Source organism: Dermacentor silvarum, chromosome 7 (assembly GCF_013339745.2).
Source record: "Dermacentor silvarum isolate Dsil-2018 chromosome 7, BIME_Dsil_1.4, whole genome shotgun sequence".
NCBI lineage: Eukaryota > Metazoa > Arthropoda > Arachnida > Ixodida > Ixodidae > Dermacentor > Dermacentor silvarum.
In genome coordinates, this window is record NC_051160.1 from 172,324,252 (window position 1) to 172,347,442 (window position 23,191).

The following is a 23,191-nucleotide window of genomic DNA, read 5'->3' on the forward strand; positions in this document are numbered from 1 at the left end:
CTCACCACGACCGGATAGCGAGCGAATATGTTCGCCCCATGCTGTAACACCATCGCCTAGTCGTTCACGTGTACGGTCACGCAAACGGTGGTGCGTTCGAATGATCCGTGTTCGTCCATACCGGTGTCCTGCTCCTAGCCTCGCGAGACGAGCCGGAGCACGTTCGAAGCATTCGAGCGTGTTGGTCGCCGATCCCAAGCCGAAGAGGAAGCGCCTTCGACCTTTTTCTCCCAAGTACCCCGCCGTTCGGTGGTGTTAGCATCGCGACACTCGCGCCATCTCTCGCAATGCGCCGCAACCACTACGATTGCCGCCGGCGCTTAACCACGCGGAGAAGCCGGATTACAGAAGGCGCGCATCCCCACAAACTGAGCTGTAATCAGTGCTGGCAAACTAATTTGGAACTCTCTTTTTTAATAAGCGCAGACGGTACTTGCGTGTCTTGTACTTTATGCGCGCATATCCAAGTCACTGGGGACTCCCGAGCATGTGCAGCACCCTGTTTTCTTGCCCAAAATTTGTATTAACGCAATAGCGTTAAGGGCCTCGTGTGGCAGAAAATCCGTTGTCGGCAACCGTAGTCAGCGTGTGATGTCAGGGGGTGGCGGAGAAAATCATCCCCAACCACTCCGACCGCGCAGGCCCTCCACGTGGTGCAAGGTTTTGGCGAACAAAAATTGAATTTCTCACAGTGAAATCCGTCAGAAAAATGGTAAAGTACGGCTTTAAGATTCGGCGTCAGATTGTAATTTGAATGTACGAGAAAATATAATTCTGCTATGAGGAAACTCACACACAAACCCCTTTTCCAGCATTTCTACCAGACCTGCGCGCGTCGGGGCAATAGCAAACAATTAATAAAGTAATAAAAAAAGGTGCTAGGGCCTTCACGTTTTAAAATAAGACCACTTATATTGCTCTTGGAAAAACATCTTTCCAGCAATGCATTTCTGCTTAAAAGTGAAGCCGACTTTAAAGGGATCGGCGTAAGCTTGGTCTTTGTAAGCTGGCTTTCCCAAGTTCAGTGTTGCAGTGAATGAAGCCTACTTGCCGTATGCGAACGATGCGATGCGAGCGGGTCCCGATAACCCTATCGCGTTCTACTTTACAGGCGAAGCTCAAGCGTCCTCCAATTTTTAAACTTCGCAATAAATTCTCTGATATTCAATATTCAGCTGTTATTATACAGGGTGTCCCAGCTATCACGCAGTACGATTTAAAAAAAGAGGAACGGCGTTACGCGAAGCAAACCTAGTGCGTGTTGTTTCCAGTACAGTGGAGTAGCCGCCAGTATTTTTTTCGTTACCGAGATTTAATTATTTACTGTAATTAATTATCTAACTCGGGAAGTACTGTCCTAATTATCAAAAAGTCGATGAGAAAGTTGTAGAGCAACATGAAAAACTCCCGATACAGCTTTCTGTTGCTCAATACGTGCTACATAAATGTGTTTTTCCGGGGGTGAAAGGAGCCCGCGAATACATGCAAAGTGCCTTGAGCGGCCAGTCACGCGGCAATTCTGCATGTATTCGCGGGCTCCTTTCACCCTCGGAAAACACATTTATGTAGCACGTATTGAGCAACAGAAAGCTATATCGGGAGTTTTTCATGTTGTTTTACAACTTTCTCATTGACACTTCGATACTTAGGACAGTACTTCTCGAGTTAGATAATTAATTAAATTAATTAAATCTCAGTAACGAAAAAATTACTGGCGGCTACTCCACTGTACTGGAAACAATACGCACTAGGTTGGCTTCGCGTAACGCCATTCCTCTTTTTTTAAATCGTGCTGCGTGATAGCTGGGACACCCTGTATATTCGATCTACTATTCTGTGTTTGCACAGCCCTACTTGTTTTGGCTCCAACGAGTAGTCAAGATTTCACCGACACTCGCTTGCTTAACAAAAAAGAAACCATTGGTAGTATGCACACTTAGTTTTGATATTCGTTTACATTGAATACTTTGTCATTACTGAAAATTTAACGCAGTGTTGTCTACAAGGTGGACTGCTCGGACTGCCACATTGGCAAGACTGGGCAGCAACATAATTACATTTTTTAACGAACACTCGAAGGATGTCACGAAGGCAACACATGACACAAGCCAGTGCAATAAGATTCACAAGTATGAAAATTAAAATTCAGATCAAAGCAAGTATCAAATAGCGTAATAGTCACTTGAATGTGTAAAAATTTGAATATTTGCAGGAGTCCACCCTTTTTCTCATTATTTCTACATTTCAATTAAAAATGACACTTAATCCGCTCTATGCTTTTCCTGCCTTCACTACCCGTCTGCTCCACAAGTTGTTGAATGCGGAGTTTGTGCAGCACAAATTGAAAGGGCATGACGGAACACAAACAGCGTGGGTAGGCGCTGCAGATGTTCCTTCCTGTCCTGTCTATCTGTGCTGCACAAACTCCGTTTTCAAGAATAATGTACCACTAGCCCATGAAGGAATTCTTCATGTGGTTGCAACTAACAAAGCATCCAGCGCCCTCATTAAATCAAAGCTCTTCCTGTCATTGGTAAAGGGCAGACTGAGGTTCCCATGATGACCAGAGACACTCACTTTCGCAGCTGTAGGGTTTCTCGGCGTCCGTGTACTCAATGCGGGTCCGCTTCTTCTGGCCAGGATTCTGCAAAGACATCAGTGAGTGGCTCACACAGTAATGTTGCTGGCCCATGCCACTTTAGAGCAGCCAAAAATGCATTTCGGAGCAGTACTTTCGAAGCAGGTTTACAAAAACACTGCAAAATATGTTATATGGAGCTTTTACAGTGGGCAAGCCATGTCAAAGCTGTTGGTTTTCGCTGCTTGACAACCTCAATAGAAACACAAAATTGAATGCGAAATTAGCATACTGAGTGTCATGTCAGCCTTGATGATAAAAAGTTGTTCACCAATTTTTCCGATTTCTCACAAAAATCATCCAAATAATAAGGCAGTTAAAAAACATGAACGTTAGCACCAGCAGTATGAAAAATTTACTTCCTTTTGCCCTGTGCTGTGCTTCACAAATATACCATTGTACTTAATATACAGTGATAGTTGAAATTGCGTGGACGTTTCACTTTCACTTGTCACGTGCTATCGCGAAGAGGAGTTATGTACTCTCCACCTTTAACTGTACAACGCTGTCAGATTAGGCTGTGCTGCACAAATTCACTTTGGAGTTCTTTGCCTACATGAAAGGTTTCGCCGTTCCGTTCAGTAAGCGCAAGAAACCAACTTCATAAAAGCGTTCACGGTAGTTGCCGCCATATTGCCCACAGACGCAATCTCCAGCCCGTGATCACACGCTCAGTCGCCGAGGCGGTTTACTGGTCCACACATATATTGACAGCCATTTTGCCATGACCGCCTGCTGCCCGCCACTACATTGGCTGACAGCGAATTTTCGTTACGGCCGTATACCATGCAGCTAGGCCTAAGTAGTGCCGCTTCGACAGTATCCAGCGGCCAAGGTTGCGGTTTGGTGCAGAGTCGACCAAAATCTTACTAGCGGCCATACGGCATTATTAAAGCCGTGAAATCGTATCGCCAACGAAAGCAGGGGATAGGCGAGAAATTGAATGGCGGCAACTTCCATCACGACTGCCATGTCTGCGACTTCGAGCGCGTTATCTTCGAAAAAAGATCGAGCGAGACAATGTACAGCATCCAAAACTTCAGTCACCATTTTACATTATTCACACGGCAAAAGAGCGCAGGGTCTGATTTGGCGCCAACACTCGTCGTCGCCTGAAAAGTAATGCTGCTCCCTTGCTTAAGTACTTGCACGCGTCGGGTGGGAAGGTATTGAATATAGGCAAGAGCCAATGGGAGAAAGAACGGTACAATCTAGGCTTAATTTGAGTGGCTTGGCTCGATCTACCGCAGCGCTAATGCAACCGCAGGTCCAAGCCATGCCGCTTTCGATGGTGCAGAGAAACGGTGCTTGAGGACTTGGTTCTGTTTTGACAGCACGAGCAACCGTTTCGGTGCACGGTGGCCGCAGATTTGTCATGTTTTGCTGAAATGTAGCAAGGCTCGCCTCTTGGAGCAGTTCGGTGCAATTTGCGCAGAGGTACTTTCTAAAAGCCCTTATCTGGAATTGTGTACCTGCTAACCTGACACTAAACATAATTTTGACTGAGGTACCGAACAAACAGCACAGACAACAGGACTACGAGAAGACAACACAGGCTCTGACTATCAACTGGTGGTTTTATTTGAGGAAGAGAAACATATAAAAGAAAGAGGTGGGAAGAAAGAAAGATGGCCAACACCAACATCAGAAAAAACACAACTAAAGCAGAACATTATCAGGCGTCGAATAAGACAAGAGCTATGGCCGACCAGTCAGTGGAGCATTGACTAAGCCAAACCAGTGCACCGCGCAATTATATTTTGAGAGATGACCTTTCTCTGCTTCTTCCGAAAGACCTTAAATTTTTTAAGAGAAATTGTAGACAGTCCCAAATTTGAAGCAGCTGGAGCCTACTGTATAATTTCTAGGATTTGCCACAACTGATCCATCATATTAAGGGGGGACACTTGTCTCGAGTAATCCTTTGTAGTTTTTCTGAATTAATACAAGAAAACTTGGTAATCTGGTTCAGTTTTTCATGATTTCAAAAATGCAGTTACTTTTTTGTAGTTAATTATTTATGGAGAAAATGAAAATTATTCACTATTGTTTGTAGGCCCAGTAACAGAAAAACTACTTTTCAAAGGGTTACTATTGACATGAGCCTAGAAACTACAAAGTACACGGCACACAGGGGTAGGAGTACTTTTTCGATATGATAATCTTTAGTTACCCTATAGCAGTTTGAATGTCCTATTGCAAACATGACCACTTGATGCTCCAGTTTCACTCTTTCCCTACCACGGGGAAAATAGGTGTTTTTTGTAGGTTACGCCAGATTTTTTTTTTCTGAAGTATACTACTGCACTCAATATTTTATGTATTAAATCAACAAAAAGCAGAATGAATGCACTTTTCACGCATAAAAGACTTATTAACGAGATATATGTCATAAAAGAAGATATCAATTGCCAAAATCAAGATTGTGGGATAAAATTAAACAAAGCTTATAAAGACACGCTTGTATCTACTAAGAAAAAAATGTGACGAAAATTATGAGATATACAACATGTATTGCCATCTAATAGACACTATCTCTGAAAAAATCAAAATTTTTCATTGGACAGGCATTCTACCACACAATTTTAACTGCAAGCACTACAGTTAGGCGTGCCAGGCTGCGACCGCCGATGTTCCGGGCTGGTTTGCATCGTCGTCGCCCTCAGAGTCAAAGCCGATCATCGATAAAATCAGCTGCAGATGCAGCGGAAACACAAGATTTGCAATCTATCAAAGCACTCGCGCCGCTCTCGGAGGCGGCCATTTTTGCTTTCTACTTCGACGATCGCGAAACTTCGGAGCGCGTTCAAAAATTACCATCTGGCGGGAAAAACGCAAAGTGGTTATAAAACTAAAATATAGTTCTCCTCCTTCACATCCAATGGCACAGTGTGTCCCTGAGCAGCACGGAAGGCCTTGAAAGCAGCGTTTCAAACCATCGATAGCAGGCTAACGATGCCCAATGGGCACTAAAATTAAATTATGGGGTTTTACGTGCCAAAACCAGTTCTGATTATGAGGCACGCCGTAGTGGGGGACTCCGCAAATTTAGACCACCTGGGGTTCTTTAACGTGCACCTAAATCTAAGTACACGGGTGTGTTCGCATTTCGCCCCCATCGGCCCAATGGGCACTGTACGGAAAGAGATAGGCAAAATTAGGACTTTTCAGAGGCCTAATGAAAACTCCCTCCTACCCCTGTGTGCTCTACAGCTACAAGCCACAACAAAAACTCTGAAGGCAGTGCTTAGAAGTTTGCAAGTGAACCAAAATTTCAATTCTCAGAAAATGAGAAACACTCATTTTAGTAAACTTTTACTCAGTAAACACTCATTTTAGTAAACAGCTCACTTTTAGTAAACAGGAACACAAAATGTTGAAATATTTGCAATTCCACTGTGATCAGTCAGCACCAGGAACATAGCCTTTCTGGTTGCAGTCGCTGCGTTCGAAAATGTAGTACGGCAGATACACATTGCATAAAAAACTTCTTTTGCGCATCCATTGACAAGAATTAAGCTTGCAGGTATGATATCAAATGATATTATGACTAAAATATCGATTCAGGACACATGCAAATTTGCGAGAATATGCATCAGTTGCTGTAGAATCTAAAAATAGCATTAAAAAAAATATTTTTCCACGAAGTTGTGGTAAGACCCATGTCCCCCCTTAACCCAATTCTAATGCATGCTTATTTTTGGAGAAAATGAGTTGGAAAGTTTCCAGCATGTTACAACTGGATACAATATTGCAGTCACAAGTGTTGTCAACAACGTTCTGCCAGCATCACGACTGTCCTCACATGATAGCGACAAAAGTTTTGCGATCACACAAGCTTCTGTGTAGGTTGGCGACATGCTTACCAACAATGACGTGCCACTCTTATTACCTGCTGCTATGCTCACATACTATGGCACAGGTGTGGTTCAGAGGGTGTTCCCCGTCCACCGCCTTGGGCACGAGACTCACTGTCCCGGGCTAATTTTGTACACAAATGCCCCAGAAAGTGGCTGGACGGATGGTAGCTTACCTAGTAAAGCACCACACGCATAATGTGCAGATGTGGGTTCAGTCCCCACCTGCATCAAGTTGTCTTATTGTCAACTTTCATTTCCCTTCACCCTTTTATTTTGACATTTCAATGAAACATAACAATTACCTTCACCTATGCTTTCTCTGGCTTCATTGTCTGTTACTTTGTACGGTTGAGGCTAACCAAAGTATCTTGCCTATTCTTCATGCTCATTTGTAAGAGGAGTTCGTTTTTACGCCATAGTCGCAACAGAGCTGCATTGTTTTGGCATTACGTAGACTTATGTGCATCATGGGACACACGGGCAATGCAATTGGTCTAAGCCACCATCTCATTCGTGACTGTTGCAATGCTGTTCGAGAAATGAGGATGATCACCACTGTTTAAAGCAATCAGTGCAGCATTAAGTGCATACACGGAAGAGCATTCAATTCACCAGCACTTCCATGTGCCACTGTTCTTTGGAATGATCATCCCGATATTATTGCGTCCCGATACGTCTGCAGCCTGGTGTCAGCACTACCTTGAGGGTCCTTGTAAACAAAGATCATGATGAGGCTCTTTATGAAGAGATAGTATGAGATATTGTGACGAGATATTGTGACAAAATGATAAAAATTTGGAGGATACTTAAGCTTCACCTTCAAGAGTGGAACGCAATAGCATTCAAAGATCCATGAATGCTTGTCATGTTTCCCGGAAATTGCAGCTTTTTTTTTTCTACACCTTCGCCTCTACACGCCGTTGCCGTTTTGGCGCTGCCAAAGAGGCGAGCGCCATCTGGATGGTGTTTCTGCAAGTAACCCACCCGGGCACGCCAGCTGTATGAATTGTAGAAATGCTGGAAAAGGGGTTTGTGTTCGAGTTTCCACCATAACAGAATTATGTTTTCTCGTATATTCAAATTACAATCCGACGCTATCATATCTGTAGGTTGTGGTTAAGTCGTACTTTACGATTTTCCCCGACGGATTTTACTTAGAGAAGTTTAATCAGTGCACTAAGGCCTCTGCGCCACGCGAAGGGCCTGCGTGGTCAGGGTGGTTCAGGATGATTTTCTTGGCCGCGGATGCCGAATTTTATGCCACACGGGCCTTTAATGCTATCGCGTTAAACGAGTCTATGCCCGATGATGTGCTTGGTCGTGGGTCCGAAGTGCCGATGCACGAAATGCCTAGCTGCGGCTCTGAGAAGACGCTCATTGTGCTTATTCAGAAGTGTCCCCCCTTTCGTTGAGGCTGGCCCCTAGGTATGCTCGAGGTTCGAGACTCGAAGTGCGTGATTAGGGGAGGAGGATGTGAGGAGCACATGCACCCATTTCCTTCCACGAACTCCCGTCGGTGCGATCGCACATTGCGGACGCGTCGACAGCCGGTGAGCAGGCATTGGAAAGGCGTGCTCCCTGGGCTCTAACAATGTGCGCACACTTTCCTCACAGACATGTGGGAAAGGGAATGGTATTCAACGTGTGAGGAGGACATTAAAGAAAATTAAATTATGGGGTTTTACATGCCAAAACGACAATTTGATTATGAGGCACGCCGTAGTGGGGGACTCCGGAAATTTGGATTCCTCCTTCAAAGGTATGGAAGAGAGTTGCTCTGGCGCCCTGACCTCGAAGCTGACCAACAACCTCACAGATACCTGCCACAACTCGTGAGTGACCTTATTGCCTGCCTATCATGCGTTATAAGGCAAGCCTATTTATTACCTATTACAGGGTGGATTTTCCCTCTGCCAGTGTTGCTTACTGCTCCCAGCAATAAATATTGTTAGACTTGACGCCGCTGGTTGCCTTATTCGTCCGAACCCAACATGGTTGCAATTACATGCACTATGGGTAGGGGATTACTACTACTGTGTGTGGCTAGATCTGGAGCTTGCTTTCAGCTATAGCCTGTAAAGCTGACATTGCCTCAAGTGGGTATGACTGTACTTCTGTTATAACAGTGTACACCTTGCCTGTGTTTTTTGTCTTCTAGTTTTTGCCCTGTATAATCTGTCCTTTTCTTGTCCTGTATTTCACATTGCACAGAAAAAGCTCTGTACACAACTGCAGTGCACATAACAATTCTATCAGATTGGACAACATTGAAGTTAATTTTTTTTTTGCTGCCAACTCAACATCAGCTCTAAACCAACAGACCAGGGCATAATTCGGTAAGTAAAGACTAAGTACCACAGGCTGGAACGTATGCTCCTGTGCCATGAAGTCGGCAAACAGTACAGTGCAGTCCACTTAAAACAATATCAAGAACACAAAATCTGATCGTTATAACCGATCATCGCTATAGGCACCCTGCAATGCAGTTTGGCTGTACATGTCGCGCCACCTAGCAGCGGCGGTGAGCACCCGCGAGTAGGCCCTCACCGCCACTTCACCTTGGTCCGTACTGCGTTCAGGCACGCCTGAAAGCTTCCTTTTCAGATTTTTCAATGGATTCACCGCGACCACTCGGCAGCTCCTCCGTGAGAAGTGTGAACAAAAATAACATGCGCATATACTGCTGCTTTAGGTATTTTCACAACCGCGAAGGGGATGTCGGCATCAAATTGTGCCGCTTCCCTTCAAGGCTGTGGGGAGAAACTCGGTGGCTGAAGGTGGATCGTCGTGGTTCGGCCCGTGAAGTAAGAGTCGCTCTTGCGAATTTCTGCTGAACTATGACGCAAACGCAAAATTAAAAAAAGAAAAAAAAACACAAGGCAGCATCCATGAAAAACGCACAATAAAGCGACAACTGCATAAACACGCGTGATCTGATTCCCGCTGTTGTAAATTGGTTTGGATAATTGTTGAGCTAGTCTCGCTCCAAAACAAATGCGCAGTGGTTGTTATGTGTCAAATCTAGCTTCGTAAGCGCTCCGCGTTGGACCTTTGTACGCACTGTAGTTCCTGTTGTGCATTAATAAGCCAACGTGCAGCTCCTTTCTGCGCCTGGATCAAGACGCGACTGCTGAAACCGGGCTCATTCATGCCGACGTTTTCTCGCGTTTAGAACAACAGAACTAAGGCTGGAGTGCACCGCAGCACACATCGAGTATTCGCAAAATAGCACTTCTCTCGCGCACGCTAGCACACATTTGTTCAGTCTTGGTGTTGCTTAGTGTCAGCTGATTGCTCTCTGTTATGTTTTAGCGGTGATGACCTCTCACACTGGAGCCCGAATGACAACACCAGAATATGCTCGAGGCACTTTGTCAACGGAGAAAAAAGCGCCATAAAGAATCATTCAAGTTACCTTCCAACTCGCCAAAACCTCGACAAATGTGATAAGCAAGGCACGCTCGAAGTATACTGAAGCTGCAAATGAAAGTTGAAAAACGTCTACGGCCGTATTTGCCCACTTAAGCGGAATAAATAATTTATTTGTTAACTTACTTTGAGTTCGACGTCGTAAACGTGCTTTATTTGTCGTGGCAAGAACTTTGCTGCGATGTCCGTCCTGTTTACTTTCTTTTACACGAAATACATGGTTGTTGTCGTAAAGTTGACGTCCTTTCTCCAGTGTCGGTGGTCGAAAATGGGCCTAAATGTTTTCAATTGCCTTAAAAATCACCGTTTAGAACGCCCGACTTGTTTCAAATGAGCGCCGCAGAAGCATGCCATCGTAGAAGTGGCCGCCTCGGTGTTTTGCGGAACTGACACGGCGGCGCTGACGGCTGAGCCGATCGCTGCGCCGCCTGACCATTGAAGGGAGCCTATACAGTAGCCGACGGATTTTTCGGACTCCAAAAATTCGGACTTGTTGGATATTCCGGACTTCATAGATGTACCGGCAGGATTCCCATAGAGCTAATGCATTTTCGCGACCGATTTTTCGGACGAATCTAGGTGCCGATGTTCGATTTTCCGGACTAAATCGCTCGCTCCGAGCCACGCTACCCGATCTTGGAGGCCGCCATGTTGGATTTTCCGCTGGCTTGGCCGGGCTTAGCTTCCAGTGGCCCCCTGTATAGCCTTCAAGATCAGTACACACACACGCTATCCTCTCGTTTCCGAGGCCATGCCCGCTCTTCCTTGGCCGACAAAACATTCCAAAAAGCGGCACTTGCTTTCTTTTTTCTTTTTTTTTTTTCCGGTCAGCTCGGCACTATCGTCATATCACTTAAGCGGAATCCGTTTTTTTTTTTTTTTAAGTTTCGGTTGTGCCGTACGCCGTGAGCGGGTGAAAGCTTGTGAGGGTCAGCCGGCAACCGCAATTTAATCTCACGCACGCGAGAAAGGAAGGCGGCCGGAGGCGCGCGCGGACTTCGTTCGCTCGTGGGGCACGGGGAGAAGGCGGCGGAGACGGTGGGGAGTTGCATTCAGCTCTTGCGGCTGCTGCCGACGGAGCTGCCGCGCAGGCACCGTATCTTGAAAGCGATATGCTATGTGGCCGAAGTTTGCGCCCGCGATCTGCGATGGGTACAAAGGGCGTGCGCCGAGTGCCAGCAGCTTCGTATGCGCCGTTTTTTTTTTTTTCGTTTTTATTTCTACGTTCGCGTTGAAGCGAGAGAATAGACAGCGCGAAGGTCAATTTGCCCGCGATCATCGAGCGAGATGTGTTCATGTAACCTGTGCGCGCGTGACACCGTGCTTATTTAATTAGTAAGCGCATATTTACAACTTTATACGGCCGATAAAACTAGCATCCTTACTTCGTATCGGTGTCTATTAATTTGCTATCGCAATCGATGCTCCGCCTTTTGGGCGAAACTAAGACATTTTTCTTAAGCCGGCCTCATACTTTTTTTCTCTTGGGGATGGGGGTGGGGGCGAGTTTCGTGGACTGTTCGGTTTTTCGGACTGCTCGATTTTTCGGACTATTTTTCAGTCCCCGCGAAGTCCGGAAAATCGGTCGGCTACTGTATCTGGACTGCTGTAAAAAACGCCGAATATCTATTTACCGCCCCAAAACCAAATTTGCCACTTGCTATAAAAAATTGACGTTGTAGAAAGTAGGCTGTCAAAAATAAAATGTTTATTTATACCTCTAAATAGCGTGTCAATCGTTAGGCGCGCTGAAATGGAAAGCTGCACTTGATCTCGCAGAAGTTTCGGATTCGCAACCGCCGTCTGCATCACGTCCATATGGTGTAGCGTCCAGCTGCTGCACGAACACTGGCGGCTGTAATTTAGCGTGCGTGAAATCAATGAGCGACTCGATCGACGACAGTGCACTTAGGTACACATCGCACATCGGGGTGCACATCGGTGCACATCGGGGTCTGTGTCGAAGACGGGCCCTTGTCAATCTCGTCGTCTCCATTGCACAACGCCGCCGTCTGTCGCGACAACGATCGCCCCGTCGGAGATCTCTTTGCAGAAAGAGGCAGCACTATCTGCACTTGAAAACTCCTCCATCGAAGCACCACCTATTTCATCATCAGCAGCAACGTGCTCCCAGAGTTCGGTAATGTCAGCAGCTTCCACCGTGTTGGTTTAGCCCATGGGGGTTTGGTCCGGGCACACGAGGCCCGCTTTTTCCGTTGATCGCCATGGACACTACTTCTAGCCTTCACGATCGTGGTGCTCCCAGTTTTCATAATCGTCGATACCACTGACTTGCGAGCTCGTACTTTTTCGATTCTAGCAAAATTTGCAGCTTCGTCTCGAGAGACACAGCTTTGCGCTTTGTTGCTGCACCTCCCGCTGCTTCCCCAGTGCATTTCCGCGCTCACCGATAAGCAGGTGCCGCTCGCTTATCGCTTTCTTCCCCCTCCTCTCTGGACGCGGACGCAATGCAGCTGGCGCAATCTCGTGCACGCTGCGCCAACTTGTGATGCTCTCCGTGGCTTTCGTTCGCAATCGGCACGCGGGCGGGATGCGGGCGGGATGCGCTGCGTGGTAATGGTGGCAGGTACGAACTCGCGTAGGCAAACTTTCGCCCCGTCTCGATTAAGGGGGGACGTGGGTTCTAAAACTTTTTCTTTAGTTTTGGTTCTATCTGAACTAAACTTCACTGTTTAGATCAATTTTTCACGCTGATTTCAAACCTATAATTAGTTTTTTGATAGCTACTTCTAGTTCAGAAAGTATTAAAATCTGAAAATAAATTTCATGAGTACTTCTTACGGGGCTTTTTAGAAATTTATCCTTGTCGAAGACAAAAAGTAGGAGCATGACTTTAATGCCAAAGACTTGCTCTCGGGGGTGAGGCTATTTTTATTTGTTTGAAAACGTTAGAAAGGTAAGAAAGGAGACCAACATTGACTGTGATGATATTTTTCTTATCTCACTCATTGTTACCTTTGATTGCAATTTATAAAATGATGCTAGAGTAACAGAAATAGCATCACCCCCTAGATCATTTCATTACGAAAACACTGATACCAAACTTGTTATTGTCACTCCACAACATCATCAGTGATGCTACTGCGGACTTATGATTTGGAGCAATTTTTGGAGCATCAGAAATTTCATTTTGGAGCACTTTGGAGCAGGCAATTTGGCATTTTGGAGCAGCTTGGAGCAGCTGATTTTTCACATCCTGAAGTATTTCGAAAAAGCGAGTTGCAATTTACATTCAATTACCTGAATAATTCTTATGTTCTCACGAGAAGCTTCGTAAACATTTCCATCTATTGCAGATCTCGTGGAGAAAACAATGCACTTGTGTGCATGCGATACACACAGACACATATTGATATCATTTCGTATATTGCTAGTTTTCCCAGATGTCATCGGTAATATCCAGGAACAGAAATGATGGACACATTGGCGGCACGCAGTTATTATAACCCCGTCATGCTGTGCTTCAAACAAGCTACTAGCTGCGTTTCCGGAGTAGATAACGTCCGCCGATGAATCGTCCATTAACCTTGAAGCCGCGAGCCTCGGCAGAAACCGCACTTTGCCGTCGAGCCGCCTTGCAAGGCAGACAGACGCCGCGTCGGCGCCGTGCGTGGCACTGCTAAAGTCACTGGAACCTGGAACTTTGAAAGTACCGCTACCGCCGGAGCGAGTGCAGGCAACACTGCACAGGCAACACTGCGCGGCAAAGACGAGCAGCTCTTCCTCGGGTTTTCTAAGCTTGCTACAGTGAAGAACAGCACGATGGCTGCCGCAGTGGGCCCTGTGAAATCCACAAACAAAACCGCATTTCGTTTAGCTAGATACGATCTAAATTACAAGTACAGCAGCCGACGGATTTTTCGGACTCCAAAAATTCGGACTTGTTGGATATCCCGGACTTCATAGATGTACTGGCAGGATTCCCATAGAGCTAATGCATTTTCGCGAGCGATTTTTCGGACGAATCTAGGAGCCAATGTTCGATTTTCCGGACTAAATCGCTCACTCCGAGCCACGCTACCCGATCTTGGAGGCCGCCATGTTGGATTTTCCGCTGGCTTGGCTTCCAGTCCCCCCCTGTATAGCCTTCAAGATCAGTAAACGCACGCTATCCCCTCGTCTCCGAGGCCATGCCCGCTCTTCCTTGGCCGACAAAACGTTCTAAAAAGACGCACTTGCTTTTCTTTTTTGTTCGGTCCGTATGCAGTGTGCGGGTGAAAGCTTGCGAGGGTCAGCCAGCAACCGCAATTTATTCTCACGCACGCGAGAGAGCAAGGCGGCCGAAGGCGATCGCGGACTTCGTTTGGTAGCAGGGCACGGGGAGAAGGCGGCGGAGACGGTGGGGAGTTGCATTCTGCTCTTGCGGCTGCCGACGGAGCTGCCGCGCAGGCACCATATCTTGAAAGCGATCTGCTATGTGGCCGAAGTGTGCGTCCGCCATCTGCGACGGGTACAAAGGGCTTGCGCCGAGTGCCACTAGCTTCGTATGCGCCGTTTTTTTGTTTCATTTTTTTTTTCGACGTTCGCGTTGAAGCGAGAGAATAGACAGCGCGAAGGTCAATATGCCCGCGGTCATCGAGCGAGATGTGTTCATGTAACGTGTGCGCGCGTGACACCGTGCTTATTTAGTTAGTAAGCGCATATTTACAACTTTATACGGCCGATAAAACTAACATCCTTACTTCGTATCGCTGTCTATTAATTGGCTATCGCAATCGATGCTCCGCCTTTTGGGCGAAAGTGCGACATTTTTCTTAAGCCGCTCTAAGCCTCATAATTTTTTTCTCTTGGGGGGGGGGCAAGGTTTTGGGGTCTGTTCGGTTTTTCGGACTGCTCGATTTTTCAGTCCCCGCGAAGTCCGGAAAATCGGTCGGCTACTGCACTCGGAAAGTGAAGCATTCAGCTGTGCGCCACGCCACCCGTTCTAAGTGCAAAGCGATCCCGATGCTCGTGTGTCACACAATATTTTTTTTTCCGGATGACTAGGTATCAAGCGCTGCCACAAAATCGTTTATACGCGTGGATATTATCGCTTTCTAACGTGGCTACTGATTTAACCGCGCACGATATGTTTCATACAGATCTAATTCTATGAAAATAAACGGTCCCTGACTGCACTACAAGAAAAGGGATGCTAAAACAGAATTAACCAGGTCATGTTCGTGTTGTTTTAAACAACACATGAGAAAATATATATTTTAATTTTCAACATTGACAGGTCGATCGATCCTTTATTGCAGTGGTTTGCTCACTACACTTTGTTATTTTTGACACAGCCGCACGTATTCCGTCGCTCTTCGAGCCACATTTTGCTCAGTTCTGCATATTTCTGAGCATCTCCTCGCTTTGTTTACTCAAGGCAAACTGCAGTCTTCAAAGCAAATGCGCGAAGAAGCTTTTCCATCACATTATGGCATTTAGGGAGTTCGATGAAATACCGCAAGGAGCTTCTCAGCTTTGCGATATCAACAAGTTCACCAAGTGGGAGTGAACTTGTCGCTCTTTATCCGGTGCAGCCAGAGATAGCACGGCGCTTGCTGTCGCTCTTTCCGCTTAACTGGTATCGCGAAAAGCGTTTTCCCGGACTCCCGGCGGTTGCTGCACCCGAACGTGCAGCACCCGGGCATTTCCTCTCGTTTTGTTTTAAGTCTACGAAAGTTACATATACACTAAATTATACAAAATGCAAAATCTGACCTCGTTGATGACTCGTACGCGGGGCGTGTGCGAGCGATGTCTGTCTGCTTATCTCCTCCGGCGCGGCTTAGATCCGCCATCTATAGTGGAAAGTGATCACCTGACGGCAACTGACCAATCGGCGGCACGGCGGCTAAGAGAAAAGGGCTGCGGTACTTTCCAGGTTCCAGTGACTTTAATTGGGACGTACGTGCTAGAGCTTTCTTGTCTCCTGTTTGCAGCTAAGGTTGCAACTAAGGCTCGCCCTATCGTCACTTTGAACGTTTTAATTCGCCGGTGGTGCCATTGGCGATAGACGCCGTCAAATCCGAGACTGTTTGGCGCAGTTAGGCGCAATTTTCGTCGATTGTATCAGGATGGCGCAGTAAATCCCAATTACTACAGCAATATTAATGACATCATTTTGTAGCTCTATTCTTCAGGAGAATGACTATACTATTAAATATATAACTGTACCCTGCCAGAAAACTGGGAAAAGCTTGTCATAAAGCCATATACTGTCCCTAAACCAGCATGAGAAACTACATTTACCACTTCATGTGCCCGTTCTTGTGGCCTGCAAGCTAAATGAATACAAAAATTGCATAATAAAGTAGCCTTTCCATAGACAAATAAAGTTACACAATGTTCAAGTCAAGATCATGCATTTATGGAATATTTATTGAATGATCAAAATTGATTATTTTCATTCAACAACACTTCGCTCTACAGCATGCCAGGGCTGTATATGCAGGGTTCGTTGGTGGCTTGTGCAGTTTTGAAAGCCTAACCTTGGTAGCACTACTGTCTAGATGATCATTTTGCGACTTCCGAAGCTTTTGCGACTAGCAGCTTGAATTTCCGCTCCGTTGCGCACTATGATGCCAGACACTCCTTCAAGATCGCCGCACTTATCGCGCGCTCAGCCGACTCGCCCACTGAATAGTAAGCCGTATCAACGCGGTCTTGGATGCCACTGGACGCACTGGCTGACGATCCGATGAATTCAGATCCGCAGCTATGCCCAGTAGAATCAACAGCGACGTTAATGTGCGGCTTCGGACGCAACAGGTGGTTCCGGCCATTCGGGTAGCGCGCCTTTGTCCGCGATCTTCAGCCGTGCGTTCCATGGACGCTTTCGTTTCTTTCCGTAAGATTAACGTGTTATCTTCACACGAGCGCAAGACGAAAAGACGGTGCGTGAGCCGCGTGAACACAAGCGTAGCAGACAACCGCGAGAAACCGGGAGCAACGGAGATACGGTGGCGCAGGCAAAGCAAAAAAGAAAAAGCAAAATGGCCGCCTCGGTGTGCGTGCCAGCCAATAGGAGGCGCGAGACAGGGGGCTCGCCTTGCGTGCGCGCGCTCCCCCCAATCAGAGGCCCGGAACCACCCTTTGGAAAAGAGGCGAGAGCGATCGTTCAGCTTGAGCGGCGCCATATTGAGCTGGCGCAAAATGCTCACAAAGAAAACAGCTACAAAATAAGCCCAAGATGGCGGCGGTTGGTTGGCGGCTGCACCCGTGGCACGCGCAAAAAGTTTGAACAAATTTTGCCTGCCGCAGGTCATTTCGCGTCTCCCGTAGCGTTTTGCTGATTTTTTCCTATTTACCGATCGAAATCAGGGTTAATTATTTGAGGGCAGCTGCTTGAAGGACCAAACATTCCTAAAATGCGTTTTTCCAGAAATCAATTTTTCAGCGGTTTTTTACCATTCTAGAACCCGCGTCCCCTCTTAAGGGCAACTTAGGAACGCAAATTTCACGATTATTCTGCATGAAAAACGCTGCCCAGAAGCAAAATTTCTATCGATATATCTGATACGCAGTGAATAACGTATCGTTATATATGGTTTTTTTCTCATAGCCCTAATGCATAAGTTGACACTGTTATGTCGACTCATCGTTATAACCGATATATCGTTATACAGTGTAGACCGCTTATAGCGTAAGTCGCCGGAGTCGCGAATATCCGCACTATAAGCGGTACCGCACTATAACCAAAGCAACAATTTTCAAGGCCCGCACATATGCAAAACATGTGCACCGAGCCGCCACGCGTATGCGACAGTCGAGGAATGCAGCGAGAATGTTTGCATTCTATTTACAGTCGAATCTCGTTAATTCGAAATAATTCACGCGGCGGCACCTCCGACCGGCATTACTCCGGCACCGCCATAGGGTAAAAGCTTAGGAGAGACCCCTCAATGATTGCGAGCGAACGAAAAAATAAAGGAAGAAAACAAGAACGCGGTGGAAATTTCACCTTCTCTCAAATGGCAAGGTCGCAGATTCTGCGTTACGCCGGAATATGCGTGTACTGTGGGGATTGAGGGTTGCGCCGGCATGATTGCGCGCGCTTCGCCTGCTCTGCCATCCCTCGCCATCGTTCCCCGCTGGCCTCCTTCTCCGCCCGCGCCGCCTAACCGGTTCCCGCGGTGGCGCTGCGCACGCGGCAGTTGGCGGTGAGGGCGGGGCGCTGACGTCACTACGCGGCCGGTTGTCGGCCGCTAGCGGGGAAGCGTGGACTTCTCTCCGGGGACCAGCACACGGTACGCTCATGCTTTCCTCTCGTCCGCCGACACCTTTGTGACTAGGACTGGAGCTCGCGCACGGTGCCTTTGCCCGTGCGGGGAGCGCGTACTTTGTGCTGATCCTTTCCCGACGCTAAGCCGGCGAGCGGTGCCATTAGTGCTCGCGCGAGGTCGTACCTCGCCGAGCCGCACTTGCCGAAAGCCTAAGCCGAAGGATATTGCCCGTGCTCTCGCGAGTTGACCCATTGGTTATCGCCAGAGCAAGTAGCATAGCCGCCGGGACTTTTTCTAGCGGCGTGTCCCAGCTTGAGCCTGTGCTCTCGTCGCGACGTGCTATAGGCGCCTGTTATTGTATTTTCGCCCTGGTGGGGGACCCCTTTGGCTCCCCTCCGTGCGGGCGTGTGTGCAGTGCTGGTGCCGTCGGTTTCAGTAAACGGTTTCTGTCAACTCAGGGCTTTACTGTGTTTTTGCGTGCGTCGCTCGGTAGCCCCTTGCGGCCTCTGAGCTCGCGCGCGAGCGGTGCTGGAGGCGACGGCTGACGCGGCCCTGTGGCTCGCTAAGCTCGAACCCGCGGTGGTTGGTCTCCTGTGAGACACCAAGAACCCACACTGGCGCCCAACGCGGATTCAAAGGCTCATTAAGCCTTTGTCTGTGCTTAGCCGAGTCAATACGCCTTAGCGAATTGGACTCGCCGCGTTATGTCTGCTAGGCGTAGTGACCTTTGTCCTTTGTTAGTGCTAGCAGACGCCGCGTTGCTCGAGAACGGGGCCAGGCCCCCCCTAGAGCAGCGCACTCCAGCACCCTCGCTTGTAACGACCCCCTGTGGGGACGGCAACGCGAGGCGCTACGTACCAGCTCCCTTTGGAGCAGTAGCGTTGTTTGAAAATGGGGCCAGAGCCCTCTCCGAACAGTGCACACAGGCACATTCGTCTGCCACGGCTCCCTTTGGAATGCCAAGCAGTGCGATGTCGCAGCGCTCCCGATCATTGACTCCTTCGGGAGTAAACGGAGCGCAGCGCGGAAACGGGGCCTTAGCCCTCTCCGACTTTTGCCCGTTGGCTGCTTCTCAATTGAACAGCCAAAACCAGTGGTATGCCGCGGCCCCCTGTGGGGAACCTTCAATCACGGCGACCACGAATTCTGCTCATACGTCTCCCTTTGGAGTACACTCGGTGGCGCCCAGTGGCACACCGATCGAGCACACACCTGTTGTATCGACACTGGCTGCTTCTCAATTGAACAGCCAAAACCAGTGGTATGCCGCGGGCCCCTGTGGGGAACCTTCAATCACGGCGACCACGAATTCTGCTCATACATCTCCCTTTGGAGTACACTCGGTGGCGCCCAGTGGCACACCGATCGAGCACACACCTGTTGTATCGACACTGGCTGCTTCTCAATTGAACAGCCAAAACCAGTGGTATGCCGCGGCCCCCTGTGGGGAACCTTCAATCACGGCGACCACGAATTCCGCTCATACGTCTCCCTTTGGAGTACATTCGGTGGCGCCCACTGGCACAACGATCGAGCACGCGCCTGTTTTGTCAACGCTGGCTGCAAGCGGCCTAAGCAATTCACGTATAGCTGCCTCAAGTGGCAGCTGTGAACGACAGCAGGCGCACCCCGCTAGGAGCCCTTTTTGCTCTGGGGACGGCGGCGCGCCGGCCGGTATCCCTGTGGAAACCGCGCAGCTGATCGAGCTGGACGTCAGTTCATCCTTGCTCGATCGCGCCGCTAACGCGCCAACGGCTCCCTTTGGAGCAGGCGCACAGATGCTGTTGCATAACGCCGCCGAAATGATCCAGGCGCTCTCTGGGCCAGTTAAAACGCTGTCGGCTGTTCCGAAATGCGCTCACCCCGCTGTGCGGTTGGCAGTCCCGACCTACAGCGGATACGGTGACCTGCTTAGTGCCAGGGACTACTGTTACTCCCTCGCACGCTACCAGAGAGCTCTGGGTTTGAACGATCAGGATGTACTCGGACGCGTCGTCCCTGTTGCACTCACTGACTCGGCGGCTACGTGATACAGGCTTTCCTGACACCGTGCAACAACCCTCGAGGAGTTCCGCGCGACATTCCTGCGTGAATTCCTACCCGCTGACTACGAGAGTAGGATGCGGCGAGAGCTTGGGCTACGTACACAGGCTCCTGATGAGTCGCTTCAGGAGTACGTACGGGCGATGCAAGACCTTTTCTTCGTCGCCGAGCCCAATGCCTCGAACGAGGAACGCATCGAACGGGTGATCAGGCAGGCACATCCGACCTTTTCGGCGTACCTGCGCGGCGGCCGCTTCCGAAATCTGGAGAAATTAGCCGCCGAGGCAAAGCGCATTCAAGGTGACATTATCGCCGCCCGCCAGCGAGGCCCTTGAGCCGAGCTGCGCGTGGAGAGGGCCTGAGCCCTTTCCCCAACAGCAACAACCCGGCCAAGCTGCCTTTGCGGCTGCAAACGGGTGTGTTTGGGAACTGAGCGCGCGCGCTCTCGACCCTTGCACGCACGGGAAGCGGGCAGCCTGTGCTGCGCCACCGACCGAAACGCATGCGCAGGGACGCTTTTCAACCCAGCGCATCGCGGAGGGAAACGCTCGTTATCAAGCGGCGAGCCGACCCCGGCAGGGAGCTGAGGCTGCTCCGCCTCGGGAAAGATACCGCGGCGGAGTACGCTGTTTTCACTGCCAACAACGAGGGCACATTGCAAGGGATTGCACCGCGCCCCGGTCTCCTGTGAGGCCGGGAAACGGGATAGCAGGTCGCTCGCGAAGGCACGAGTGACCGAACCTTTGCTTGTTCCCTCGGCGTACCGAGCAGGTTGTGTTGCTGGTACGCACGCGCCGTTTATTCCGGTGACCATTGCCGGCCGCGAATTTTCGGCGCTGCTGGACACGGGCGCAAGCGCTTCGTTGTTCGGCGAACAGTTTTTGTCCCACTTGCAAAAGCACGCAGTGCGCTTGCGGGACTGCCGAACGACATTCAATCTTGCGAAAGGCGTAGCCCATTGGGCTGGCGCCGCAAGGCTGACTGTCAGGTGGGGGGAGAGAATGAGACGCACGCGTTTCGTTCATCTCCCAGGGCTCAGTGTTCCTGTGATTCTCGGCAGGGACTTTCTCCTTAAAACTGGGATCGTTGTGGACATTGCGAATGGCGGCTATCGCGACGGTCAGTTCACGTTGCTAAAGCCGTTCATCAGTCCGCCGGCGTCCGATTCTGCCTGTGCAGATGAGGCGTCGGAGTCGTGTCGCGTGCCGAGTTCGGGGGCAAGCCCCCGAGCTTCGCGCTCGCCCGCTCATGGTCCCCTGTGGGATCGAGAGGCACGGCACGAACCGTGTCGCGCGCAGAATTCAGGGGCAAGCCCCTGCGCTATGCGCTTGTCGACTCACAATCCCCGGTGGGATAGAGCGACACGGCATGAAGAGGCACTACATCTAAGTGCCAACGTGGTAGCTGACGCGCTATCTCGTGCCCCATTGTCCACCCAGAGCTTTTCTCCAGGTGCAGCAGCCGCTGCCGGTGCCTTAGCGCCAGCTAGCGTCGGGGGCGAAACGAGCGGAGAGAGAGGCGAGTCCACAAGCGGGCAAACCTGTTTCTCCGCGCTCCAGGCAAGCAGCGCGCCGGAAAGCGTGCGTGCGGGGGAGCTTCTCGAAAGCGAACCCATGATGCCGATGGCTGCAGTCCTGAGTGGGGACGAGACCAACCTCCCCTTTGGGAGAATTGGAATCGCTTTCAGCAGGCAAGAGCTACTGAAGGCCCAGCAAATTGATCTGTTTTGTCGCGGAGTGAGCGACGGTCTCAGGGAGACGGAGCGCCGAGACGCTGCTGGTAGTGCGGCGGGCGCAGGGGGGCCGGAAACAGCGTGTGTCGCCGAGTCCCCCGCGGATTTATATTTGCTGGATCATGATGGGCTCCTGCTGAAATACATAGCCACCGATGATGACGCTGTGGACCCGTTTAAGGTGGTTATCCCCAAAAGTCTGAGAAGCGCACTGTTGCGATGTTCTCATGACGAACCCTTGGCCGGTCATTTGAGTGGCTCTAAAGTTTTTGCGAAACTAAGCCAAACTGTGACCTGGCCTGGCATAAAGCGTGACATTTTTCGCTATTGCCGTTCCTGCCATGTCTGTCAAATGGTGAAATCAAGGGGTGTCAAGCTGCCCGGGCTGATGAAACCAATCGACAGTGAGCGTCCGTGGCAAGTGGCCACTTGCGATCTTATGGGGCCGTTCCCCAGGAGTAAGCAGGGGTTCACACACCTGATGGTAGTCGTTGATCATTTTTCTAAATGGGTGGAACTGTTTCCGCTTCGTAAAGTGACAGCGCGAGCGGTGCTGGAAAGGCTACAGGAAGTGTTTTGTCGGTTCGGCTTTCCGAAACGACTGATTACGGACAATGCGTCCTATTTCACCGCTCGGGTGTTTGGTGCTACGTGCCGTTCCCTGGGAATTAATCACTGCACCACTTCGCCCTACCATCCCCAGTCCAATTTGACGGAGAGACTCAATAGAACTCTTAAACCAATGTTAGCGGCCTTTGCCGAACGTCAAAAGGATTCGGCAGACCACTTGAGTGAACTCGCGTTTGCAGTCCGAACCTCCGAGAATCGCTCAACTGGTTTCTCTCCCGCCTTTCTCAATTTTGGAAGGGAGTTGGCTAATCCGGTGACCAGTGTCATGCAATGCCAGCTCGGGGACGAGGAAGCGCCGGCAGACTGTTCTGCTTACGCTTCAGCACTTCGGGACAGGCTTTGTCGGGCTCTCTGTAGAGCAAGGCAGAGTTTGGCGTCGGCCAGGGCCCAGCAGAAGGCTCAATACGACCGGAAGCATCGCCATCTTTCATTTAAGGTAGGTGATCTTGTCCTGAAGCGCAACCACGCTCTTAGCGATGCGACCAAGGGGTTCTCAGCCTCGCTCGCTCCTAAGTGGCTTGGTCCGTACCGAGTAGAGAAAGTTTGGTCTCCACTCGCGTACTTGCTGAAGGATCCCTTTTCGGGAAAACTCAGCCGTGCCCATATCGCCGACCTGAAGGCCTTTGCGTCACAGTCC

At 49.4% G+C, this 23,191-nt stretch overlaps 1 protein-coding gene across 1 annotated transcript in view; it reads right to left on the minus strand.

Annotated features, from left to right (window-relative positions):
- LOC119458695 (zinc finger protein ubi-d4 B) overlaps positions 1–23,191 on the minus strand; it is a 111,027-nt gene that overhangs the window by 67,652 nt on the left and 20,184 nt on the right. The window contains exon 4 of the mRNA XM_037720555.2: positions 2,578–2,644. Coding sequence (XP_037576483.1) covers positions 2,578–2,644 — 67 coding nt within the window. The remainder of the gene's footprint in view (positions 1–2,577; positions 2,645–23,191) is intronic.